At 44.1% G+C, this 26801-nt stretch overlaps 2 protein-coding genes and 3 non-coding genes across 8 annotated transcripts; 2 read left to right on the top strand and 3 right to left on the bottom strand.

Moving 5' to 3' along the window:
• Nucleotides 1-2703: 2703 nt before the first annotated feature.
• Trnad-guc (transfer RNA aspartic acid (anticodon GUC)) lies at nt 2704-2775 on the bottom strand. The gene has a single exon. It is a non-coding gene; the product is annotated as a tRNA-Asp (tRNA).
• A 1764-nt stretch (nt 2776-4539) lies between these two features.
• On the top strand, nt 4540-4622 carry Trnal-cag (transfer RNA leucine (anticodon CAG)). The gene has a single exon. It is a non-coding gene; the product is annotated as a tRNA-Leu (tRNA).
• Nucleotides 4623-6339: 1717 nt separating this feature from the next.
• On the bottom strand, nt 6340-8776 carry Hspa6 (heat shock protein family A (Hsp70) member 6). Its single transcript, XM_003466595.5, has one exon. It carries the CDS (start codon nt 8601-8603, stop codon nt 6672-6674), a length of 1932 nt encoding a protein of 643 aa, XP_003466643.2. The 5' UTR covers nt 8604-8776; the 3' UTR covers nt 6340-6671.
• Nucleotides 8777-9239: 463 nt separating this feature from the next.
• On the bottom strand, nt 9240-18012 carry Fcgr2a (Fc gamma receptor IIa). 4 transcript variants are annotated; one of them, XM_063253563.1, is made up of 5 exons: nt 17703-18012; nt 17023-17043; nt 16441-16698; nt 13575-13829; nt 9240-9589 (listed from the first exon to the last, which is right to left on the bottom strand). In XM_063253563.1, exons 1-5 carry the CDS (start codon nt 17956-17958, stop codon nt 9531-9533), a joined length of 849 nt encoding a protein of 282 aa, XP_063109633.1. In that variant the 5' UTR covers nt 17959-18012; the 3' UTR covers nt 9240-9530. The 4 variants fall into 4 exon arrangements, with proteins under 4 accessions (XP_063109633.1, XP_013004695.2, XP_005002362.3 ...); XM_013149241.3 differs by having other exon boundaries at nt 9322-9571; nt 17703-18005; XM_005002305.4 differs by lacking the exon at nt 9240-9589 and adding an exon at nt 10829-12204 and having other exon boundaries at nt 16441-16695; nt 17703-17992.
• Nucleotides 9320-9390, top strand: Trnag-gcc (transfer RNA glycine (anticodon GCC)). The gene has a single exon. It is a non-coding gene; the product is annotated as a tRNA-Gly (tRNA).
• Nucleotides 18013-26801: the final 8789 nt, after the last annotated feature.

The following is a 26801-nucleotide window of genomic DNA, read 5'->3' as shown; positions in this document are numbered from 1 at the left end:
TATTTATAACAATGCTTGTTTGTTTTTTTTTTTTTTTTTTGTCTTTTTTGTTTTTACTGGTACCAGGGATCGAACTCACGACTGCCTGCTTGAAGGCAGGCACTTATGCCGCTGAGCTAAATCCCCAGCCCCTAATATACTCAGTTTTAAAAATTACTTTTAAAGTAGATCTCTGGATTGTGTATTTTTTTTTTTTTTGTCTTTTTCATTTTTATCGGTACCAGGGATCAAACTCACGACCACCTGCTTGCAAGGCAGGTACTTATGCTACTGAGCTAAATTCCCAGCCCCTCTGGATTGTGTATTTATAAGTTCAGTTATAAAAATAAATTTTGTCTGACATAATTCTGTATGTTTATATAAGCAATAGTGTGGGAGTTTAACATTATCTTTTAACCAGATTAGGTGATCCTGTTAGATTCACAGGTGAATTGCAATGTTTGATTTTTGTTTTTTGAGATAGGTCTTGCTATGTGGTTTAGGTTGGCCTTGAACTCACTACATAGCTAGCCTCCAACTTGCAGCAATCCTCCTGCCTCAGCCTCCTGGGTGCCAAGATTACAAGCATGCACCACATCTGGCTGAAGTGTGTTGCTTATATGCCAGTCAACTTAATATTTATATAATTTATTTCGTGTAATTGTGGAGTATCAGGACATTAAAAACTGAATTTTTGTTAATTGTTGGTATTTTCCTTCTGGATTTTATTTAAATTCTTGGTACATACCTCTCATCTTTTCTCTTTAGTAATCAAAGAATTTGTAACTGGATATTATATTTTATAGCTGTCATGTATATTTGTAAAAGATTTCTGTTTTAGACAGAGCTCAACTGCTTTCAAGGAATTTGTAAACATATTTTCCATAATATGAGAAAATATCTGTACATTTCCCAACATAATTATAGATTGTATCCAGTACATAAAAGAATCTCATTTGAGTATTATTGATTGATAGAAACTGTATGTGGAGGAGGGGCGGAGTGCCTAGAAAGTTCAGTTTGTAGCTTTCTAATCTCCACATCAGAGGAAGGGAGATCAGGATGCGGCTGGAATAGGTGCTGAGCATGCCAATTCAGATATCCATTACTATGAGTAAACAGCAATACAATAAATAAAAAACAAACTTAAACTAAAGCAAATAGGCGGGGGCAGGGGGGTAGCTCCCTGGTAGAGCCCTTGTTTAGCATACCAAGGCCCAGGGTTCAATTCTCTGCCACCACAACCCCACTGCAGGAGGTGGAGGAACAAATAACCTCCTTCACCACCAGCTCAGCCTCAGTATGCACCTGCGAAGGAATGACGAGATAAAAGGTCTGAAAAACTTGAGGATGGGGCGTCTATAGAGGTATACTGGGAGACCACAGAGGTGGCTATACTGCATAGGCTATGATAAGGGTATTGCATGTGTCTGCTCTAATAAAACAAACCAGAATGGGGATGGTGGACTCCGAGTGACAAACTGGATTTCACTCTTTTCCCAACAAAACATTATAGAAAACTATGCAATTTCAATCATCTGTACTATCCAAGGATTTCTTTCTATTGAAGTTGATGATAACGTCTAATGAACTAAACTAGTCTAGAGTCAGTTCTGGAAATTGGAGTGGGGCATTACACAGTTAGTAGTCTTTTTTTTTTTTTTTTTAATTGGGTTTCCCTGTGTAGCCCGGGTTAGCTTTGAACTCTGTGTAGTCCAGGCTGGCCTCTAACTCTCTGCAATCCTCCTGTCTCAGCCTCCCAAGTGCTGAGATTACAGGCATGCACCGCCTCACCCAATTTACACACTTGAGTATAAAAACATAAGCAGGAAACTCCACAAATGGTAGCAGAGAGGAGTATAAGCTATTGGTTCACAATCATTTGCAATACCAACAGGAAGTTTGGTATCTTCTGGTTTCACTGTTCATGTCTGGTGGACCAAAAAACAGAAACACACCAGGCCCCCTGATTGGCAGACCAGTGCCTCTTTCCAGGCTTGGTTTGCACAGGCAATCTGACATTCCCTGTGGCCGGTTGTAGGATGGTGTTTCACAAGTCAGCTCACCTTGACGCAGAGCAGCAGTGAGAAGTGTGCAGATTTAGAGAACCTGAACTGGTCACTGCTGAAGAGCAACAAACCAAGAGGAAAGCAGGAGAAAGGTGGCGCCATCTCCTGTTTGTACCAGAAATGGCAAGAAGGAAAGAGGGCAACCCAGAAGTCAGGGTTTAAAGTCAGTGCCCTAGTATTCTCTTTGTGGGTAACAAGGTCTAAAGCCAGTGGCAAGCCCATGTAATGGTGGATCAGGTGAAAAATGGCTTGTACGACTAATCACCCACCTCCTCCAGGAAAGGCATTCATATACCTCCCCATCAGTCACGAAACTTGATGGAGAAAACCATATTCTTGGATCCTAAACTTTAAATCTACTTCAGTTATTATTATATATGAAGTTATACTCAACTATTTCAAAGAAAGAGACATTGTGGTATTACTGTTAATTACAGCTTGTCTTCTGGTGAAACTGTGTTGCTTACATTGTTCTGTTCTGATCTGCTTTGTTATGTCCTGTTTTGTCTTAATCTCTTTAAAATAATTTTTTAAAAAAAATTTACTTCATTTATATTCATCTTAACAGTACTAGAAATCCGAGATAAAGATGAAAGAAATTTAGCAGTACTAGAGATCAGATATAAAAATGAAGCGGAAAATACCTTAACATTCTCTCCCCGTCGGGGAATCGAACCCCGGTCTCCCGCGTGACAGGCGGGGATACTCACCACTATACTAACGAGGAACAGAACGAGCAGCATGCTCAAGTTGGTCCTTACAAAGGTCACTTTTGTGATATTTGCACCCCTTTGGTAGTTACTTTTTGTCAACTAATTCTTTTTATGTCTAGAACTGTGCATTATAGCAGAAACATAACGCAAAATTACATGTAATTTTTATTTTATTATATCCACGTTAAACGTAAAAAGACAGGAGGTTGAGGCAGGAGGATCGTTGCAAATTTGAGACCAGTCTGTTGTTATATAATGAGCTCAAGGCGATCCTGTCTCAAATAACAGACCAAAAAAAAAAAAAAAGAGTAAAAAGAAAGAGGTAATAATTATAATAGTAAGCTTTATTTAATGAATACTGTGTGTCCAAATTATTTTAACATAATCAATATAAAGACCATTAACTAGATATTTCGCACTTGCAAACTGTAGACTACAACTTCAGTTTGATGTACATTAAAAAAATGAGAAATGATGCATTTAGTTTTAATGGTTGTGGGTATGGTATGTATTTCTCACTTGCAGACTGCACACACACTTCATCAGTATTTAGACTTCACAAAATTTATAATTGAAAAATAGAATCATATCTTCGTTTTCTCTGAACATACTTTAGCGTTCTACCGTAACTGAACTGAGCATCTGTTCACAATCTCAAGTTATTTAATAATTTCACTTAGTGCATTTATTTCAATTGATTTGCAAATTAAATTTAAATTAGAAATGTATTATATTTAGACTCACCCGTAATTTCAAGTATTCAGTAGTCGTGACTACCTCCTGAACCTTACAGATAAAAGTACAAAAAATTGAGATTCAGACAAGAGATCCAGAACCAGGAAGATCCTAGAGAAGGGGAGGAAAGTAGAAACTTGAAAAGCTAAGCCTATGAAAACAAGGCTGGGCAGAGAAGGCGATCAGAAGCAAAACTTAAAAGTTTTTAAGTGGAAAGGTTACGATCTCAAGGGCAGACTCCAGATCTGGCTTTCCAAAAGCACACCAAGTAGGTGAAGGAGAAAGTAAGTTGCGCTGACCAGCAATCGAACCCGGGTTCTGCTGCTTCGTAAAGCAGCTGTGTTCACCACTATACCATCAACCCTTACAAGGGTTAGCGGTTTCGGAGTTATACCTAAAGAGATTACGTAATGAATTTACTGAAGGTTGTGAATTTACGATTTCAGTGCAGGATAAACTTCCGGCAGCTGGGAGCCCGAGAGCCAAAACTGAGGGGATAGATATTTTTAAAGGTGCCTATTTAGCTGCATGAGGGATATTTCCCTGCATGAGGGATATTTCCCTCGCCGCTAATCACACCTGCTTCCCTCACAGCCGAACGCTCCCAGGTCCCAGGTCCCAGGTCCCAGGTCCCAGGTCCCAGCTCCAAGCTCCCAGCTCCCAGCTCCCAGCTCCCAGCTCCCAGCTCCCAGCTTCGCGACGCCCCACTTGGATCCACTGGATGTCTAATTACGTAACGACGACTTAGGTTAGAGGATGACGGGCCAGTAGATCCATCAAAGCCTGGCACGGCCTCTCCATAGGAAAGGACTGTGTGGAGAAACGCTAGAGGAAATGGAGCTTCGAATTTTAAGGTAGTCAGGAAGTAGCAGATAGGAACCAACTATCGGTGGAACTTTTATTTTCCTTACTTTAAAAATAGGTTCCAAAAGGGCTTTCTAGTTGAAAAAATAAATAGATTGAGTACATAGCTGTGATTTTACGTCGTGCACCATCACGTCTCAATAAACTTAAAGAGCTACAAAAGAAGAATATGCCGGAGTGTCAGGATGGCCGAGCGGTCTAAGGCGCTGCGTTCAGGTCGCAGTCTCCCCTGGAGGCGTGGGTTCGAATCCCACTTCTGACAACAGTGATTTTTCTTTTTGTGCTTGCAAGCTAACTTTCAAGAGACTGTTGATGTACATGGAAATTGTTAAACACCACTAAAAATGCTTGGTTAAGGGCAGTATGCAATTGAAGCTAAGATCTTTCATTTTTTATTTTATGTACTTTTTTATCCGACAGTAATGTATTGAGCCTTTTCTGTGTCAAGCGTACTGAGACAGGCAGGTTGATCAGTCTTTGCACAAGGGAAAACCCTCGAAATCCACCTGCACCACCAAATCTAATCTTGTAGGTTTCCTGTTTCATACCAGGAAAAGAAATCAACAGACCAATTGGGGAAGTGATAGGGAAAATAAACTCAAGGAATTGGTTGCTTCTAGAGATTCATTTTTAGATCTCAGATCACTTACTGATTTGAGAGAAGATGGGCATGCAAAAAACCTTCTTGAGAAGTGGGCCCTGAAATCTAAATTTCTGAGACCTTTTGAATCTGCCTTTTGCAAGAAATCCAGATGATCTGTATGCATGCTAAAATTTCAGAACGGTCTACCTAGTAATCTAAGTGTCTGCACAGGTTGATCTTTAACCTGGAATTCCTTTCTCTTGCTTCTCACCAGGCTACCTTTTACTCAGTATCACTTAGGCATTTATCATTTTTTAAAACTTGAAAGTGGTGCTTATCATGAGTAGGAATTGGGGATGGGCCAAGAAAATATTTACAGCAAATTTGATATTTTAAGTGATAAATATTTTAGTTTAACTTGTTATCATTGTTTAGGGAGAGAAACTGGGTGACACAGTTATGATTACAATAAGCAACAAAGACCACAACATAAAGGTTGGGAAACAGGTACTCGAGATTGAATTCAAGGCCTTCATGTCGAGCTACCTGTCCAGACATTTAAAAAATTTTTTTAATTTTGAGACAGGGATGGTGGTGCATGCCTTGGGAAGTTGAACAGGAGGAGTATTGCTAAGAGTTTGAGGCCAGCCTGAACTATATAGTAAGACCTTGTCTCCAGGAAAAATAAATTACGGTATATATATACGGTATATACTATATATATATAGTTTTTTGACAAGGTCCTCCTAAATTGCTAAATTGCCCAGGATGGCTCAAGTTGTAATCCTCCTATCTCAGTAACCAGAATTCTGGGATTTACAGGTGTGCACCACAAGAAATTTCAGATGCCTATTATACAATAAATCTTAAAGAAACTAAACCAAAATTACCAACAACAATCATTGAAAAGTAAAGGTGATGAATTTAGATCTCCCTTAGAGAATTTAGATTTATTTGGATCTGCCTTAGAGAATTATATATTGCCAAGACCTATCCTCCTAACATATACTATTCCCAAAGTCCATTTGGGGGGTCTTGTCTCCAAAATAACAATGGTTAAAATGACATGCTTAGAAACAGCTAACAAGTATGTAAATTGTCTGTTACTAATATACAGTCTTATAAACTGATCTCCCCTTAGGAGTCTCATATGGAAAACTTCCCTAGCACTCTATTCTCTACTTTTCCAGCTCCCTCTATCTTCCTCCCTTTTCTTGCACTATAAAACATCTCCTATTGCCCCTCAAACACTGCAGTACTAAGTGTGTCTGCCTCAAATTTCCTTGTGTTAACCTATAAGAAACTTGTACATAACCTTGTGAAATTTCTTTATGTACCTCCTTCAGCTTCATGAGCCTCATCACATACTTTACTGACTGCAAGAGAAATCAGGAAGGAGTTTTTAAAAGTTTATTTAGATCTACAACTATATGTCACATAACAAAATCCATATGTACAAGAAATACAAAAGAACAAAGCAATGTTAAAGTGCCACACAAATGTTAATGACTTCTGTTTGTATGAAATGGGAGAACTTTGTTTTTAAAAAAGACAAATAACAGGGACTTTAGTTACACAACATACTGAGAAGAAAGCTCCTGGCTTTAGGGGGAAGATACTTTTCACCCCAGAGCCCTTAAAGTTACAAGATAAAATCACAGAAGACAGTCTTGAAGGCCTATAGGCCCAGGCCTTTACAGTAATAGCAGACTTATCACAAGAGATCATTTAATCGACCTCCTCAATGATAGGGTCAGTACTGCGCCTCCCCTGGCGGGCTTGAGCCCCACAGCTGCTGCCTCCAGGAACACTAGACCCTCCATACAGCCTAGAAAAGATGGGGCGGCACATTTGCTCCAGTTCCTTCTTCTGATGCTCATATTCCTCCTTCTCTGCCAACTGGTTGTGCTCCAGCCAGGCAAGAACTTCCTGACACTTGTCTTGCACTTTGCGCCTGTTCTCTTCAGGAATCTTGTCCCTAAGACTTTCCTCTTGCAAGCAGCCCATTACATGGAAGATATGTGCCTCCAGGGAGTTTTTGGCAGCCACCCTGTCCCTCTGGGCCTCATCCTCAGCCTTGTACTGCTGAGCTTCATGAACCATTCTCTCTACTTCCTCTTTGCTCAGCCGGCCCTTATCATTGGTGATGGTGATCTTGTTAGCCTTGCCCGTGCTCCTGTCAGTGGCTGTCACACTCAGGATACCATTGACATCAATATCAAAGGTCACCTCGATCTGAGGGACTCCACGTGGAGCAGGAGGGATGCCACTGAGCTCAAAACGCCCCAATAGGTTGTTGTCCTTGGTCATGGCCCTCTCGCCTTCATACACTTGGATCAAGACTCCAGGCTGGTTGTCAGAGTAGGTGGTGAAAGTTTGCATCTGCTTGGTTGGAATGGTGGCATTCCTCTGGATTAGCGTGGTCATCACCCCACCTGCTGTCTCCAGCCCCAGTGACAGGGGAGCCACATCCAGCAGCAGGAGGTCCTGTACTTTCTCACACTTGTCCCCCATCAACACTGCTGCCTGCACAGCAGCCCCATAGGCCACAGCCTCATCAGGATTGATGCTTTTGTTCAGCTCTTTGCCATTGAAGAAATCCTGCAGTAGTTTCTGCACCTTAGGGATGCGGGTGGAACCACCCACTAGGATGACATCATGGATTTGGGCCTTGCCCAGCTTGGCATCTTGCAGAGCCTTCTCCACAGGCTCCAAGGTACTTCGGAAGAGGTCCAAGCACAGCTCCTCAAAGCGGGCACGAGTGATGGACGTGTAGAAGTCTACACCTTCGAATAGGGAGTCAATCTCCAGAGTGGCCTGAGTGCTTGAGGACAAAGTGCGCTTGGCGCGCTCACAGGCTGTGCGCAGTCTGCGAAGAGCCCGCTTGTTGCCACTCACATCCTTCCCATGCTTCCGCCGAAACTCCTCCACAAAGTGGTTCACCAGCCGGTTGTCGAAGTCCTCTCCACCCAGGTGAGTGTCTCCAGCCGTGGCCTTCACCTCAAAGACACCACCGTCAATAGTGAGAACAGACACATCAAAAGTGCCTCCACCGAGGTCAAAAATGAGCACATTACGCTCTCCTGCCCCATGCCTGTCCAGCCCGTAAGCGATGGCGGCTGCAGTGGGCTCGTTGATGATCCTGAGCACGTTGAGCCCCGCGATAGCCCCTGCATCCTTGGTGGCCTGGCGCTGTGAGTCGTTGAAGTAGGCAGGTACTGTGATCACCGCGTTCCTCACAGGCTGGCCCAGGTACATCTCAGCAGTCTCCTTCATCTTGCTCAGCACCATGGATGAGATCTCTTCGGGGTTGAACGTCTTGTACTCCCCACGGTAAGACACGCGCATCTTGGGCTTGCCGCCTTCACTCACCACCTGGAAGGGCCAGTGCTTCATATCTGACTGCACGGTCACGTCTGAGAACTTGCGTCCTATCAGCCGCTTGGCGTCGAACACCGTGTTGTGCGGGTTCAGGGCCGCTTGACTCTTGGCAGCGTCGCCCACCAGTCGTTCGGTGTCGGTGAAGGCCACATAGCTGGGCGTAGTGCGGTTGCCCTGGTCGTTGGCAAGGATCTCCACCTTGCCGTGCTGGAACACGCCCACGCACGAGAACGTGGTGCCCAGATCGATGCCAATCGCCACTTCCCTTGGGATCGACATGGTTGTGGCTTCCTGTTCCTGGGATATGACTTCAGACGCAGAGACTCTGGAGGTCTGGGCTGCTCAGGCGCAGAGGGTCACTCAGCAGAGGCCGTGTGCACTCTTCCACTCTAACCCACAGGGAATCTGCTGGGCACGGCTGCAGCCCGCCTTTTATAGGGCTGCGGAGTCCCGCCCCCGGCCGCCAGGAACCTTCCGGAACCTTCTCCGTTCGCCGAGAACCTCGGCTCCGGGCCCGTCCCTCCCTTCCTGAGTCAGCGCCAGGCACTGCCGATTCAGAGCGAGTTCCCGCCGGCCGCCCTGGGGCGGGCGGGGCGCGGACGGCGGAGCCGGCCCTGGCGGCCTCTGACTCAGAGCCGCGGAATAGAACACCGAGAAAGTTCCAGCTTCTCCGGGCTGGTTCTCCGAGCTCGGTTGTGGCTGAGGCAGTAAAGGCAGTAAGCGCCGACAGACTCACCGCCACGGCTCAGAAAAGCAGGAAGAGACGTTACCGTGCGAGCAGAGCTGCTGTCTCAAAGCCAAGAGTTCACATCACTTTAGTATTCTTAGAGTCGCTTTAGTATTCTTAAAAAGTTTATTTTTGAGAAACAAAACTCTTCATTTTAAAATATAAGTGTATGGTTTTCAAACATTCAAAACAATAGTCCGGTTTGTCTACAGAAAGCGGCTGGAGATTGAAGTCAAGAGATGTGTCTGAAGCCTTTTAAACCTGCGGAGCATTGGTGGTTCAGTGGTAGAATTCTCGCCTGCCACGTGGGAGGCCCGGGTTCGATTCCCGGCCAATGCATACTGTATGTTTTCTTTTTTCCACTTGGCATTTTTCGTTCTGTTTTTATTCCAAGATTTCTAACACTTCAAAAAAATAAACAAGTGAGTCAAAGACTTTGGATTATTTTGATATAGTTGCGGCTCCTTTATTGGATTTCGTCAGAGAAGCTGGGATGTAGCGCTGGGCTGAGGGAATTCAGCTGCAAAAAGAACGCAACCTTCAGGTGAATGAGGTACACTGTCTCCAAAGAGTGCCTTATGCAGCTTTTCGAGGCCTGTGCAATTTCCTCTACGGTCTAGGAGTTTCTAATTCAGACTCAAAAGATTCAGGCGGAAAGTAAATTCCTACACCGTCAAGGAAGAGATTAGGTCTACCACACTAGTTTGTAACAGGACCGTGGCCTTACGAATTCTTTCACTTCGTTTTATCCAAAACACTCCACTTGGATTTTCAGGTGTTTGGGCTTTGACTGAAAGCAAAACACTATTCAAAGCAAGCGCCAGCAGAAACACCCTTGCGGATTAAGCAATAAGAGTCCTTATCTTTCTGTCGGGCATCAAACCCTGATGGACTGAGTGACAGGCGAGGATACTCACCACTATACTAACAAGGATGACAACAGCAGACTTTGGCACAAAGACAATGTGATATTTTCTGATATTTAGTATATTAACACATTATATTATTATTTGCTGTATGCCAAGCAAACTTCTACTATAAAAAAAAGAGATATTAATATGCCCTGCTCTGTGGGTGAATGTTTTCTCTAACAGTTTAGAACTCAGTGGGAGCCTTAGGCCTCTGCAGAGGGAGAGAGGATTGGTTCTCTTCCAGTGTTGCCAGAAAAAGCTGGCAGTTTGCTACTAGAGAAATTAGCAGTACTGGGAAGATTATCAGTCCAGGAAAGAAAGGAAACGTTTGAAGTATCAAATCAGTTCCACAATGGCAAAGTCAAATTATCCTCAAAGAGAAATAACCTATTTCATAACTATAGGAGAAAGAGAAGTCAGGCCTAGAAACCAGAATCCAGAGGGCCTGCTAAGAAGGGACTTCTCAGAAGGAAAAAGATTGGCTGGCTGAGGGTCTGTGTTCTGGCACGTCCAGGATCTGCCTCATTTGGGCTCCTCCAAAACATTCTCACAGCCTTCAGCAGCCTTAAAGTACTAATCAGTGTTCTGGGGCTATCACTTAGCCATAGAGCAGTTGTCTAGCATGCATACAGCCCTGGGTTTGACCCTCAGCACCACACAAATATGCACACAATTCTAGCCACTTAACCTCAAAAGCTGCAGATATAACCCTGATACAGGCCATGTGTACTCATGGCCTCACACAGTCATATTTTTAATCAAGTCATTTCACCTATTTGAGCCACAGGTTCTTTGGTTTTAAAATGAGGAGAGTAGACAACTTTATTTTTAGGTTTAAAAGTTTTCTGATTTCAAACTTTAAGAAATTTATTCATTCCACAGAAATTTATTGAATGCTGTATCATGTGGCACTGAACGAGACACTGAGTATATAGCAAATGAACAGACAAAGATCTCTCCTAGAATTCATATTCAAATGGTGGGAGGAGGCATGTCAAACAATAAACAAGTAAACATGTAGTGCATCAGTTGGTGACAAGTATAATGTAAAAAATGAAGTAGGTAAGGAGAATTAGGAGTATGATGAGTAGAATTATACTGAATGATCAAGGAGAACCCTCTGATCAGGGCACACTTAGTAAAGACCTAAACAGTATTGTCTTGGTCTGATTTCTGTTACTAAAACAAAACATCTGATCCAGGGTAATTTGTAAAGAAAAGAGGTTTCTTTAGCTCACAGCTCTAGAGGCTAGGCCAAGATCACATGCCACAACTGCTTGGTGTGTTCCATGCTCAACAGAAAAATGCAAGGGCAAATAGGACATTGGGAAGAGAGAATATAGCCAAATTGTGATCATGGCTAACCTATTGCCTCGAGAAAAGCATTAATCCATGTAAGAGCTAACCTCTCAATACTCAAACACCTCCCCTGTGTCTCATCTCCCATGCTGCTGCACTAAGCACCAAGTTTAAAAATGAGCTCAAATTGGGAATGGTGGTAGGCACCTGTAATCCCAGTACTTGGAAGGCTGAGGCAGGAGGATCACTGTGAGTTGAGACCAACCTGAGCTACAAAGTGAGCTCAAGGCCAGCCTAAACTGCCTAATGAGACCCTGACTCCAAAGCTCAAACCAAAGCAGACATGATGGAGCGTGACACATGTATCTGGAGGAAGAACATTCTTTTGTGGGTTCCATGGTATAATGTCAAGCACTCTGGACTGTGAATCCAGAAATAACATTCTTTAAATAGGAAATAGCAAAAGTTGTGCTGAAGTATAATTCATGTGTTTTTAAAAAGACAAGAATAACCAAGAGTTAAGCATGACAGAAGAGAAGGAAAAGAGGTTAGAGAGACAATGAAGAGCAGATAATATAGCATGTTGCAAAACACTGCAAAGGCTTTAGTTTTTACTCTTTGAGAGGAAGCTACTTAATGGCTTGAGCAAAGAAGTGACAAAAAAGGGTGATTCCTTAGCTAAGACTGCTTTCAAGGAGTGGCTACAGGAGAAATAAAAGTGTGGCCTAAGAAATATGGCTGTCATTGATGTTATGCAATAGGATGAGAAGTCATTTGTCCCCAGTGTCCTTGTGCCATCTGACTTCATTCCCACAGTCTGTCATTAATCTTTGAAGGTCTCTCTGTGCAAGGAAATACAGTCCTGTGTCCACTGCAAACAGCAGTCCCATCACCAGACAGAAAATGACTTGGAACCAAAGTGGGTTGGATGGAATTTCCGGGCCTAATAGGAGAGGCAAAAAAATAAAGAAAATGACAATCACCATAGTAGAAATGTGAGGGCCAGGGATATAGCTCAGCAGCACAGTGCCTGGCTGACAAGCATGAGGTTCTGAACTCAATCAACACCTAGTACAAAAAAAAAAAAGAAAGAAAGAAAGAAACAAAGTAGATGTGTAATAAGCAGTGAGGTCTCCAGTAGAGAACCTTTGTGACTTCACCTAAGCCAGGGGCTTAAGGCAAAGTCAAGAGCAGATAAGTAGGTCAGAAGCTTTCTAAGGACATCTTTGTCTTTCTGCACTCCCCAAAAAGCACCAAATCAGCATGTCTTAAAGGGAAACTATGCCACATCTGTCTGAAGTTAGAAAGGACAAAGATATGGTCACCTTGATTTGGTAATTGCCATAGGGAACACAGTTTAAGTTTTCTGCTGGGTGTGGTGGTGCAGGCCTGTAATCCCAGTGCTCTGGGAAGTCTTAGCCTCACCTTGGAAACTTAGTGACTGACTGAGACCTTGACTCAAAGCAAAAGAATAAGGGGCAGGAGAGAAATGTATCTCAGTGTAGAGATACTTGGTTCAATCCACAAAACCACACACACACACACACACACACACACACACACACACACACACAAAGTTTTCTTTGCAACAGACTTCTTAAGCCTTTAACATGTGTTATGAATATAAAAGAGGAACAGAGTATATAGCATGATCCACATTGATTTGAACACAGAACTACTCATTTCAAAAAACCCCTCAGGAGTTACAAGACTGGGGAATTACAGGATCCACAGAACTCATCAGTGGATCTTTACTCACTACCTTCTCTCAGCCGAGGACTCTCTGTCACCAGTCTGTCATAAATAGTGTGCAATGCCTCCTGAAAAGGCATCACAAAGATTGCTTAATGCAAAATTTCTCAATAATAGACACAGGCCTAGTTCTTTGTGGGAGAAGAGGTATTTCCCAAGCTCAGACAGCTGTCCTGGGTGACAGTTTGAGCTTAGGCTGAGAGGTCACTATGCAGGCTTAGGTCTGAGAATCCTATACATAGAGGGACATGAAACAAAATAAGAGTGGTTGAAATGAAGTGGAAAAGAAAGAAGGTGATTATCTCTGGCAGATGCATTTGTGGGAAAGAAAAGATGCCTTTTGTTAAAACTGAGTGAATGGCATCCATTCCCATAATCCCTGAGGGTCACACTGGTATAGAGCAGCATATCCATACAGCAGCGAGGTCAACTAGAACTTAGAGAGCTGCATGGACATCAAGAGGACCACTCAGGAGAATGCCAAGTACTAAAACCTTCAGTAATCCCCTCTCTCACCAGCCTTCCAAGGCCTAAACCCCCTTCAACAGCCCTGGTTCCTACCTCGGACAGTGATGGTCACAGGCGGTGATGTGTGAGATGTCCTTCCTATTAATCCCGTGCAGTTGTAAGCACCACTGTGACTATGGTTTGCTTGTGGGATGGAGAAATTTTTACTGACAGAGAAATATTTCTTGGCTACTCCATTGTGGTAGAATGTGACCTTGGCCAAAGGCCAGTTATTCCAGCTGTGGCACCGCATCACGATGACGTCCCCCTCCTGGAAAATCAGTTGAGAAGTCTGGAGCACCAGCCAGTCTGAAAGACACAAGAGCCACAAGATCCAGGAGGCCTTGACTCAACTCTGAGACTATCCTATCTAGTGGAACACAATATGCAGGGGGTAGGATCTAAGTTTGGAATCAGATACTCTTGATTTCTAATTCTGGCTCCATGCATCTATGAGCTCTATATTCTACCTTACTAAAATGAAAGTTCACTTATAAGAATCATATCCTGGATATGAGAGGTATGATAGCGTTATTGAGACAGCTTGAAAGAGAAGTCTAAAGACAGGATTCTTATTTTGGCTTCTGTCATTAGCTAATGTGTGTCCTTGGGTTAAATTCCTTATTCTCTTTTCAAATAGAACTGTGGGGTTAGGTAGTATCTCTCCAGTAAATCTGTTTTTAGGGTGGTGTGGTTTGGTTTGGTTTGGTTTGGTTTAGTTTTGAGGCAGGATCTCCTGCAGTCCATACTTCCCTTGAACTCACTTAGATAGCCAAGGCTGGCCTTGAACTCAAGGTCATTCTCCTGCCTCAGCCCCTCAAGTGCTGGGATTGCAGGTGTAGGCCACCACACCTGACTCTAGCAACTCTTCTGACCTAAATATAATTTTACATTTTAACAGCAAAATTCAGAAGTCCCATCTCTTTCTCAAGATGAAAGGGTACAAAGGGCAGAGGTGAGTGGCTGTAATGTCACTGAGCAAGGTTTTTAGTTTAACCTAATATTTATTTGCTTATTTATTTATTTTGCAATGCTGGAATCAAATCTGAGGCCTTATGCATTCTGGTCAATACTGTACTGCTGAATATTCATGAGAACACAATCAACAAAAAGTGACTCTACTACAAGCATCTCTCTGGTAGAGGAGACCTTAAGGGCCATTTTTAAAAAACTGCCTTCTTTATATTAAACAGGAAAGACTGTAACATTGGATGCTTACATGTAGCACCTATGGAGTTTATACACTGAGATCCAGCTGAAATCAACTACTCATATTTTCAGACACTGGGGTCGGGGTAGAGATAGTCTAAGAGTAGTTTCCTCACAGAATCTATTAAACTGAACACTACCTCATATTTATATAAAACCAAATTAGATGTGTATTCCTTTCAATATAACCATCTCATGACATAGAGGATGGAATACTATTTCAGCTATTAAAAGAATAAAATCCTGTCATTTGCAACAACATGGATGCAACTGGAGATCATTATGTTAATTGAAATGAAACAATACCTTGGGGGAAAGACAAGTATTACATAATGTCAATGTTTTCTTAAAAGTTGACTTTGCCAGATATAACAGTATTCACCAGTAATCGCAGAACTGGGGAGGCTGAGGCAGGAGTATCACTTCAAGTTCAAGGCTAGCCTGGGCTAACAGTGAGAACATGTCTCAAATAAACCTAAATAAATAAATAAATATAAAAGTTTGATTTCATAGAAATTGAAGGTAGAATGGTGCTTACCAACAAGTAGTCAGAGGAGTGGGGAAAAAGGAATGGGGAGAAGTTGGTCAATGGGTACTGAGTTATACTTAGCCAGAAGCAAGATGTTCTGATGGCCAGTGGCACAGCAGAATCCCTATAATGAACCATACATCCCAAAAGGCTAGAAAAAAGGACTTGAAATATTTTCCTTGTTAAAAAAAATGACAAAGTGTTTGAGGAGATAAATTACATTTAACCTGATTGAAACATTACACAAGGCACACATGTATCAAGCCAATGCAGTGTACCACAATATACACAATGCTTATGTAGCAGCTGAAAAATTTAATTTGTACAATAAGCGCCTGCCTTGCAAGCAGGTAGTTGTGAGTTCGATCCCTGGTACCGATGAAAAGGAAAAAGACAAAAAAAAAAAATGTCATAAATTTTCCTGTCATTCAGGAATAAAAGTCCAAGTCATGGCAACAGCTTATCAGCCTCTACACCTTTAGCCAGATTAGAATCCTCCCCTGGGGGACCTGGCCTCCTGTACCCCTGCCAGAAAGACCTGCTGGGTCATTACATTTGACAAGGAGGCTCCTGCTGTGGGCCTCTGCAGACCTCTGCAGGCCTCTGCTTCCAACTTCTGTGCTTCACCTCAGGAGAGGAGGGTGCTTTTATGAAGCAGGGACCTTCTTCTGCTTCTCTCACACGCAGCTGTCTGCGGCCTTGTGGCACTCTTGTGCAATCAAGACAGAGGCAAACAACCTAATATATGCTTAGGAACTTCTAAGCAAAGAAGCAGGTGAAGTGGGAAATGAGCCCGGTATAGTGAAGCACGTAGGTACTGCCAGCACTCTGGGAAACTGAGGCAGGAGTGCAAACTAGAGCCTAATCTGGGCAATTTAGTAATTTACTGAGAATCTGTCTCAAAATAATAACAAAAGTGGCTCGGAATGTAGTTCACCGCAAAACTGTTTCAATCCTCAGTACTGGGGAAAAAGAAAAGAAAGAGTGAGAAAGAAAAGGAAAGGAAGAGAAAGGGGGAGGGAGTGGAAAAAGAAAAGGAAGAAAAAGAAAATGCGTGGGCAGAACTACATCTAGCAAGTCACCCTGGTGCTTCCCAGAAATCAGGCCTCCTTTCCTCCCATCCTCTGCAGTATCAGCAGACTCCCCTCTCCTGGGCCTCCCAGCCCCTCTAGCCCTACTGACCAGAAATCACGTCCAGACGCATAGGGTCGCTGAGACTGGTCCCGCCCGCCTGGCACCTGTACTCTCCGCTGTCATTGCCCTTGGCAGTGAACCGGTAGCTGGGCAGGACCTGGGTGGGGATGAGTCTCCCGTTGTGGAGCCACTGGGTGGAGTGGTTCCCAGGGCTGGGGGCACCCTCGCAGGTCAGAGTCACGCGGTCTCCCCGGAGCACCTGGATCCACGGGGGCTCGCGTCTCACCACAGCCTTCGGGAGGTCTGCTGAGAGGCAGAGAGCAGAAAGAAAGGAGAATAATTAACCTCAGAGGGGTCATGGATTTCACAGGAGCACTTGAGGGAGGCGTACTGTGGGTCTAGTGAAAGATGTGTGTGCAGACATGTAGGGGCCTCACTCTTTGTTTTCCGTGAATGCAGAAGAACTCTTACTAAGAACCAAATCCCAGGCCCTACTGAAATAGGAACATTGCCCCTGCAGCAGACCCGAAGCCTGATTTTTGGTGGCAGATCTTACCTTACAAAGTAAGTACAGTATCTTATTGTGAGCAAATAACACCAACAAAACCAGATACCAAAGAGCAAACTCACCAGCTTGCCTTTCTGCAGAAGCTGTAAAACATAAATGGGTGGATTAATACAGAGCAACTGAAGAAGATAATACAGTTAAATTGGCCCTAGTCACACATGCCTATAATTCCAGCACTCTGGGAGGCTGAGGCAAGAGGACTCCAAGTTGGAGCCCAGCCTGGGCAATTTAGCAAGACCCTGTCTGACAATAAATTTCTTGTGTAGAAGGAAAGAGGAAGGTTATAGAGAGGTGATTTAAGCTCCTTCTTTTTTCACCGCCCATTCTAAGAGCAGGGTATGGTGGTATATGCCTGTTACCTCACAACTCTAGAAACTGAGGCAGGAGGAACACTGAGAGTTCAAGGCCAGAGTGAACTATTTAGTGAGACTCTGTCTCAAAAAAAAAAGTCTATTTGCAGTTACTCTCCTCTAAGAGTACCATTTTTCCCCCTTATCCTCATCTCATTTCTGTCCCATAACTACAAAGTAGTCTGAACTACAGACAGCTTCTCGGGGATTATGAAAATATCTCCAAAATCTGACTTTAGGAACCATGGAAGCTGCTAAGAATTCAGGGTTCTCTCTTTCCTTTGTTTGTCTGTGGCTTCTAGGACCCACACCTGCTCCTTGTAACACTGTCCCTGGAGTCCCCGCAGAAGCAGTGGCTGAAATTTTCCTCTTCCAGAATAATCCCCACTCACCCAACAGCAGCAAAATTGTCAGTGGTTGAAACAGCCATTGGCGGCGAGGATATACGTTCTTGAACATTGTGTCTTCAAAGTCATCCCAGATCAGAGCCACAGTCCAGTGAGGGTTAGGAGATGAACTTAAAAAAAGAGGAAGGAAACTGTTTCGTCTTCTTGTACACATGTCATGAGTCACCGGAGTCTCTTTCTGCTTATAAGCAATTAACAAGCCAAGAAGTGAAGTCTGCTTTATGGTAAGTCCCTCTGTCATGTATTCTCTTGTTGTTTCCTTGTGGAAGCTCTGAGTTACTGCTTCTTGGTGAGGAAACTGATGCAGGGGAACACCAGGAAGGAGAACTGGGGCTGAAGTCCTGGTTCTGGGTCCCAGTTCAGTGTTGCTCCCACTCCACTTCCTGTTCTGCCTCATTAGCCAGTACAGAAAGTTCCACAGAAGCTTTGACTCAGACAAATCTAACTTTGCAACAGTGTTAATCCATCAAAGTAGGATAATCATCTTCAGAAAACATTCAACCCACGAAGGTCTCTAAATATATCACAAGTGAGACCTACTCTTCTTGCCCCTGCCCTCCACATACACAACTCTTTGAATGCAAGATACAAATTTGGTGAGAAATCCATAAAACAACTTCAAATGCTATTAAAAGAAGGAAAATCTAGGGCCAGGAGTCTGTAGATGAGCAAATAAAATAAGAGTCTTCTTAGAACTTCTAGCTAATCCAAATTACAGTTAAGAACAAACTACAAACTTTACCAGAGATAGGGGGCTGGGGATTTAGCTCAGCGGCATAAGCGCCTGCCTTGCAAGCAGGCATGTGAGTTCGATTCCTGGTACCGATAAAAATGAAAAAGCCAAAAAAAAAAAAAAAAAAAAAAAACTTTACCAGAGAGGTTTCCCTGGGAACCAAATCAAAGGCAGGGACAAAATAAAAAACGAAAGAAAAAAACAAAAGAAACAGATATAGAAAGGCATCAAAGAACTTGCACCACAAGACCAAAAAGAGAGCTGACAGGCAAGAGGCAAAGAGAAAGCCAGGTGCACAAACAATACGTCAATCTCCAAAACAATAAAGGGGAAGTTGAATGGGGGGGACTAAAAGGCGGTCTGTACTCACATCTATGCACTAACATGTACACTTACGTGCGTGTTCACTCTACAGTCACTGTATTATTCACTCTAGGGGTATTAGAGACTACAGTAGACATGTCCCCTTACTAACTCTAAGCTCACCATGAATAAGGCACCCTGCTCAATGCCAGAATCCATCACCTGGCCCAGCTCTCATCTTAAACCTATCATCATCAGTCTTCTCAAACAGTCTCCTCACAGCTGTCAAGTCTCCCTTCCACACCCCTATTCTTGCCATCAGAAAATCCAATCAACCATATTGTCGGATCCAAGTTTCCAATCCATCAACCAAATCATAATCCCCATCTTCTCATGTCCACAACCCCACACCCTCCTGTTCTCCATCCCTCCCTCCACCACACACTACAGTGCCCTGGACCTAAAAGACACCTTCTTCACCATACCCCTACACCCCAAATTATAGTTGCTCTTTGCCTCCATATGGACTGATCCAGACACCCACCAATCACAATAGCTCACCTGGATGGTCCTTTCTCAATGGTTCAAAGATAGCCCTCACTATTTTACCAGGCCCTCACGAACAATCTCCTTTCTTTTTGCCCCACCCTTCCCACCTCCTCCAGTATGCTGATGACCTATTTCTCTGCAGCCACTCCACCTTATCCTGACATCAAGATATTCTCACATTTCTCCAACATTTACACAGTAAGGAACACTGAGACTCCCCTTCCAAGGTCCAAATTTGCAAGGCCTCTAGGCATCCTCCTACATAAAAATACCCATGCCCCCATCACCCTGTGTTCTCCCCAAGATTTTCAAGTCCTTTGTACTTCTCATCTTCCCCACCTACTCTGAGTTCCACTGCCCCTCCAACTCTATGCTCTCTTTCTCAAAACTCTCACCATAACCCTGGCTCCCAGCCCCAGTTTTAATCTGGCAACTCCTCCGATTCTGCTAATAGAGATGAAAGGCATGTGCCCACTCCTCTCAGGAACATGGCTGCCTTCCTCTCATACAGTTACACACCAGCCTCATCCCCCACCTCTCAGACTTTCCTGTACAGAACCCACACACACTTGGTTCATAAATGGAAAGTCTTGCAAAGCCTCAAACACTTCTGTGGAAAGAGCAGGAAATGCAACAGTTACAATCAACACCATAATTGAGGCCCAGGATCTCCTCACAAACATTCCCTCACAACAGGCCAAACTCAAAGCCCTAACTAGAGCTCACAAAGGGAACCACAATTAATATCTACACAGACTCAATATATGCCCTCCACATCCTTCACAGTCATGAAACAATATGGGCAGAAAGAGGCTGCCTTACCACCAGGGTATCTTCCATCATCAATTCAAACCTAATAAAGACTCTCCTAAAGGCAGCTCTCCTACCCACCCAAGCAGCAGTAACCCACTTCCAAGGAACACCAAAAGTCTATAGACCTCAATCCTCAGGAAACGGCAGAAAAGAACCCAGAAAAATTACAACTGCCCTCCCATGACTGTGTCTTTTCACCAAGCCTCCAGAACTCATCTGATTGAATATTCCTAGATACAAAGAGATTCCTCTTATACTGGGAAAAGAAAATCAAAAAGCGCCATCCAAAGGCCCACCCAGGGAATTTCCCCTACACCCCACCCCACAGGAGCAACTTCAGCTCACCATTGGCATCTGGCAGAAATCCCTGAAGAGCAGAATCCCTGACAACTTCTGGAAATACATAACGATTTCTGTTTAAACATCATTCCTGGTTCTTTGGAACCTCTGCTTATCTCTGCCTCCTGGCTAACTAGACTGGAATCTGTACTCTGGTCTTCCTTACCCCAAGAATAGATATAGACCCCAGACAAACCCAATTCCAGGCTCCCAAACAAACCTCCCCATTCAGGTGATGATGCAACCCTATGGTCATACCTTGGCTGAATAGGCCTTGGGCTCTCTGCCAGCATAGGATTGGAAATGGCAAGAATAGTGATCTCCTCCAAAGTCCACCAACAGCTCTCAGGTAAACCATCAAGTGGGCTCAGAAAGATAACCGATTCCATCCCAGCCCTACAAAGGGAAATGGCCTCCCCAGCCAGAGTGGCTCTTCAAAACTGCTGAGCCATAAAGAAATAGGAGATACTATGTCTTCCTAGTAGAAAAATACTGCTCCTACATCAACAGGTCAGGCTTCTTCATCCATCAGACAGTACAAAGTCTCCAAAACCAAGCTCCCAGGCTCAAAAAACAGGCAAAGGGTGACTATTCCATGACTATTTCCATTAAATGGAAAGGAAGTTTCTTCCAGACCAGCTGGATATCCTAGCTTCTCTTGGTTCCAGGCGCCTGGTTCCAGTCTTTCTGCTGTTATTATTTGGGCCCTGCATATTAAGATTTTTAATAATTTCATCCAAGGAGATGTCTGATTCATGACAGCCAGACAGTTTCTCCTGATGGCCTGCTACACTGCGATCCCATGAGAACCCCATGATGATCCATCATGATACTATCACACCACACTGACCCATGATGAGCACACCATGTCACGATGCTGCCACGAACCCTGCCCTTCTCCCTGTCCATTTCTCCTTTTCTAGGATGCCCAGACGAGATTGAAGAAGCCCTGAGAAACTGCAGGCCTTACCTCTCTTCTCTTTCTATAACACAACAGGAAGTCAGGTCTCCAAACTAGATCCTTACCCAGCAAGGAAAGAAAAAAATCCCCAAGCAGATCTGTTATTCATACCTGGAGGAGTGCAGTGTTCAGCAGGAAGCCAGCAGCTTCCGCATGCAGCTCAACCTGCAGAAAGCTGATTCCTCAAAAAACCACAAGAGACACGCTGTTCCTGCCAGTGGCTCCCATATCCAACCCCACCCTATCACCTCACCCTAGACTCCCTACTCAGGGACCCAAAATTTTGTACCCCCCACAGCAATACCCCTCTCCCCTACCTAAACTCCCCTCTAAAACATATCCTCATCCCTGCTTTGCTCAGACCAATAGTCTTTAACTTGCCTGCCTCAATGGTCTCAATTGTGCCTCAATTTACACTAACAATTACTAGAAAAATTTATTTTTCTTTTGGACAGTCCTGGGGTACTTGGCAATATCTATATTATCAGGTTTACCAAAGAGCTATTTCTTCCTTTTCAAGCCCTTCCTGTGACAATGCTTGTCTGTTCCCCAGCGTGTGGCCAAAATGAAAAGTCAACCTATAATTAGCAAAACAACAACTGGGTTTTAAACTTGTGCCCTCCTCCCAAGCATTGGGGATTAGTCCTTGTAGCTGCTAGGTGCTTGCTGTACATCCCCAGCTATTTTTTAGTATTTTGAGACAGGGTCTTATCAAGCTGACCTCACTGAGTTTAAACTTGGGTTCCTCCTGCCACAACCTTCTCAGCAGCTGGGATTACAGGCATACACCACCATATTTAGCTTAAAATTATTTTTTTTTCTTTTTTCTTCCTATGACTGGGACCAAACCCAGGGCCTAGAGCAGGCTAAGAAAGTGCTCTATCATTGTACTACATTCATAGACCTCACTCCTCTTGGTAATTTATTTGGATGAATTCTCTGAGTTTGACACTTGACATGCACTCCTGAGCATGATTCTTAGTTTTTCTTTTAAATCCATAAATCCAGTCTTAGATTATTTTTATGTTCCTGGGGCTGTTTCCAAGTTCCTGGCCTCAGATGATTATCCTGACTCAGTCTCCCAAATGCTGAGACTATAGACACAGACCACTATACTTAGCTGCCACAGACTTTGTTTTGTTTTGTTTTTTCCAGTATAAAGTATTGAACCCAGGACCTTCACACTGAACTGCATTTCCAACCTTTATTTTTTATTTAAGGTCAGGTCTCACTAGGTCACTAAATTGCCCAAGATGGAACTGAACTTTAATCCTCATGCCTCAGCCTCCCAGAGTACTGGAATTGTTAGATATGCACCGTATGCTTAGCTAGTCAAAGACATTTTGTTGTTACCAACTTAACACCAATTCATACATCCTGATTTGTAGGGCCATTATGTATTGGACTGGCTTGTTTTATTTTGCTACTAGGAGAGAGAACAATTTCAGGGTTGGAGGTATCAGGAATCAAACTCAAGACCTCAAGCTTGCCAGGTAGGCACTGTACCACTGAGTTAATCCCAGTCTCAGGAGAACTAAATAAATGCTATCTATTCAAAAATCAGCATTCTATGAGAACACATTTTTCTAGGAGCAACAGTGCGTAACTTCTTATCAGTCACTTTGATTTTTTTTTAGGCAAATACCATCATGATGGTACTCAATGGCACTAACTGCAGGAATTAGATTGCTGATTCACTTTTAAATTGATGAAGATATAGCATGCCCTTTAAGTTTGGGCCTGCAACAAGTTTTTCCCATCTCCTAATGTCATTGACAGTCAATCCTAGAACACTAATACATGAGGTTAAATAAAATACATTATTAAAAATGAATATTACCTGTTCATGTAAAAATAACTTTAAGTAAAACAACTAAACAACTAACATTGGGGGGAATATTTACCTCCCAAAATCATCTTACTGTCATTGACCTTGAGCTATTTTTTTCTAATAATTATTAAATAGAAGAATCAGTACTGAGGCCACATAGTTAAGAAGAAATCTCTGCTCCAGAGAAACTTTGAATCTGGTAGTCTTATTCTTGATTTATGGGAAAGGGAGATAACAATGGGGACAACAGGCATATGAATGTGATAAGCCACAAGTCCTGAGTAGGAAATGCAGAGCAGGAGGTGAAGAAACTGAGGTACACAAGATCCGGACTCCAGCCCCAAGAGAGGCAGTCCCTGGTCACAGTCCTCACCTGGGCCAACATTTTCTTCTTTACACAACCAAGAGGTTGGCTTTGGTTTCTGTTCCTACTATTTATAAGTGAACGGTTTGCCCTGAAATTCTGGGGTCAGAGGCCTCAAGCAGCTGTCACTGGATGTCATGCTTTATATATTTTTCCTTTTCTCGTTTTCTGGCAATGTAGAAACCTACCATACAATTTCTCATAAATTCAAATTTTCAAACAAGATGCAGTTGCTTCAGTGCCTTGCATCTAAATACAATGGGAATAATCTGGTGATAATTTAGGTGATACTGATTTGAACCACTAAAAGCCTCATTATAGTGCAAACAATTTTATTATAGTGGCAGATGCAGCTGTTGAAGGGATTTCATTAATACTATGTTAACAATTGATATAATGGTAATGAAATAATCCAAGAAGAGAACATAAAGGGAAATGAAGCAAACTTTAAGGAAGACTTAGCCTAGTAATAGAGGTGCAAGTGACAAGAATACAACAAAATAAAGGAATTCTATTCATTTTGAGATTGTGTCCAAATTTCTACCTACAAAGAAGCATAGAATGGGGCAAAGCTATTGAAGTTGGTGACTTTTGGGAGCCTAAAAGTTCTAGATTGACGACTCTAAGACACAGATGAACTCAAGGAGTTCCAACTGTACAGGGGAAAGGGTGATGATTCTAAGAAAACTCCAAGGGCTCCTACACATTGAACCTTAGTTTCCCAGGTTTCTTCAACCCCATTAGGCATATAAAGATGCTCTGACCAGTAAAAATATAACATTACACACACACACACACACACACACACACACACACACACACACATATATACACAAAACCTAAACTTTCTAATAGCCACATTTTAAAAATGAAAAGAGCCAGGCATGGTGATGAACAACGGTAGTCCCAGTATGGGCAATTTAGCAACATAATTAGGCACTGTCCAAAAAAGTAATTAATCAATCAATCAATCAACAATTAAATAAACAGAAAATCACAAATAAATGCCAAGGATAAGATACATACCCAGGCACGCCCAAACCTTTCTTCCTGCTGCAGTACCCTCCTTCCAATCTCTTGTAGGACCCTCGTCCCTTGCACACCCATGCCGACCCTCACCTCCCCAGATGATGCTCAGAGGCTACACCAACCCTCTCACCATCTCATGCTCTACCCCAGACTCCAGTCATTCCATGGGCACTTGCCCACACAACGACAAAACTATCTAAGTGAGCAGCAGTACAAACACCACTGATCACAAAGTTCCACACTAGGCTCCTCCAGGCAGACCCTACACCCAGGTCTTCCTTCACCTCCAAGGGTCTGTGGAGCACACTACATTTCAGGCCTAATCAGCTCACGCTGCTCTCCACTATGAACCCAGAGTGTTAACACCCAGGAGAGCACAAACTTCGAACACTGTCACCTTCCAGACACAGTCTACCCACCACCAGAACACAGCCCCTTGCCCAGAACCCACAGAAACCTCTCTGTTCAGAAGGGCATGAGAAAAGGAATCCCTGGAAAAAAGGAGGTACTCAGCGGGGCAGGGGAATGAACAGGAGGTGAAAGAAGAGATAGGCAGGGGAGAGGAAAAGAGGAGAGAAAAGCAGAGAATGAGGGGAGGAGAGTTGAGGTGAGGTGAGGTTAAGTGAGTTGAAGGAGACGCCTCCCAAGTCCCAAAAGGCACCTAGCCATAGCTGATACTGGGATGCAGATGAGCCTCACAGAACATCAAGGGTGGGTGGCCCGGGGGCTGAGCTCTGCAGTTGGCTTTAGGAAGCAGCTGCAGACAAAGGACAGCTACTGTGACTAGACTGAAGGGGAGCCCAGCAGCACAGCCTGGCCAGCCTGGCTAGCAAGCTCCAACCAAGCTGGTTGGACGCTGGGGCTAGGGCTGGGGAGATTCTTGGTATGGCAAATGAAGGGAAAACCTGTAACAGTCCCATCTAGGTGCCACTTCCTAGGCCTCGTGCACTCGTTCTGTGTCGCCAGGACACAGAATGGAAGGTTTATAAGTGCAAAGCCCACCCAGGCACCATTGGAAGCCCGTGCCCACCACATCCTGACGCCCACACTGACTGTGCTCGCCCTGACCCTGGGCAGTGGGCTGTGGGATGCTGGCTGAGGGCCATTGCCCACTGGCTCCTTTACGTCCGTGCGTGGGTCTGTCCTTGCTGTCCTGTCTGCCCGGGAGTCTAGTTCACCCAATCTCCCCACAGGTTCTTCCTCTTTGGCCCCAGGGGTGCCCGCTCCGAGGTTTCCCCCTCCCAGTCCTAGCTCCGAGCTCCGAGGGACTAACCTCACGATACAAGGGACTGGCTTTGCGCCAGCATCCAGCCTGCTGGGTTAAGTGACTTACACGGAGACTGTGAGGTAGGTGGGACCGCCCTTGCTGACATTTCCTGCCTCCTGACCTGGGGGATTGGGGGCAACAGGCCCCCCTCTCGGCATCTGCGCCCTCCCCTGGCCCCTAGCCGAACCAACCAAAGTGCACCCATTCTTGCTCTCAGGGGTCTTTCCCGAGCCTCTTCCATTCCTTACCCTTGGCTAGAATTTCTCTTCCTGGGTGGGGACGCTTGCACTACAACCGGCATGATGCTTTGGGATATTCTTCTCAGGCTTACCTACTTCTGGTGGGCCTAAGGGTTTTGACTAAGAGTTACAGTGAAGAAGTGAGTCGCCGCACCCTTGGATGTTGTCTGCTTCACGTGCGCCAACACTAGCAAAGGAAGACAACACCTTCACACTGAGCTACCTCCCCATGCTTTCTAGGATTTACTTCATTAGTATTACCATTCTTATCCTGAGGATTTCTTGCTTTCGTTCTGGACATGGCAAGGAGGTCCTCCTGCTTGCCAGGCAGGCACTTATGCCATTGAACTAGATTCCCGGCCACCACCCTCCCCCCCGCCCCCCAGGCCTTGGCAAATTTCATGAGTTCCACACAGGGTATCACCAGGTCAGGAAACGGCCCAAGCTGAGCTTCAACCTTTGGTCTTCCCATCTCCTACAGTAGGAACCCAGGCCTTTGCCATCCTGGCCATCTGATCCTGCAGGTTTAACAACTAAAGGTGGTGCCCAAAATGCTCTCCAAGTCATTCGCCAATTTACAACCCTAGGATCTGTGTGCTCTTTGGAACTAAAGCAATGTGTGTGGAAAACCGCGGTTGAGCACCAGGGCCCTGTGT

The sequence above is a fragment of the Cavia porcellus genome, unplaced genomic scaffold, assembly GCF_034190915.1.
Source record: "Cavia porcellus strain 051 isolate PalLab524CR breed Dunkin Hartley unplaced genomic scaffold, mCavPor4.1 scaffold_7, whole genome shotgun sequence".
Classification (NCBI taxonomy): domain Eukaryota; kingdom Metazoa; phylum Chordata; class Mammalia; order Rodentia; family Caviidae; genus Cavia; species Cavia porcellus.
The sequence above is the reverse complement of the archived record's forward strand: the minus strand, read 5'-3'. Positions and strand labels throughout refer to the sequence as shown.

Excerpts from the sequence above, each read along its gene's own strand:
- Hspa6 (XM_003466595.5), bottom strand. The coding sequence starts at position 8,603 with ATGTCGATCCCAAGGGAAGTGGCGATTGGCATCGATCTGGGCACCACG.
- Fcgr2a (XM_013149238.3), bottom strand. The coding sequence starts at position 17,958 with ATGACAGAGGGACTTACCATAAAGCAGACTTCACTTCTTGGCTTGTTA. Across the intron at positions 17,044-17,702 it reads GACAATTTTGCTGCTGTTGG|CTTCTGCAGAAAGGCAAGCT; the intron begins GTGAGTGGGGAT and ends TATGTTTTACAG. Across the intron at positions 12,205-13,574 it reads TGTGACCATCACTGTCCGAG|GCCCGGAAATTCCATCCAAC; the intron begins GTAGGAACCAGG and ends CTCTCCTATTAG.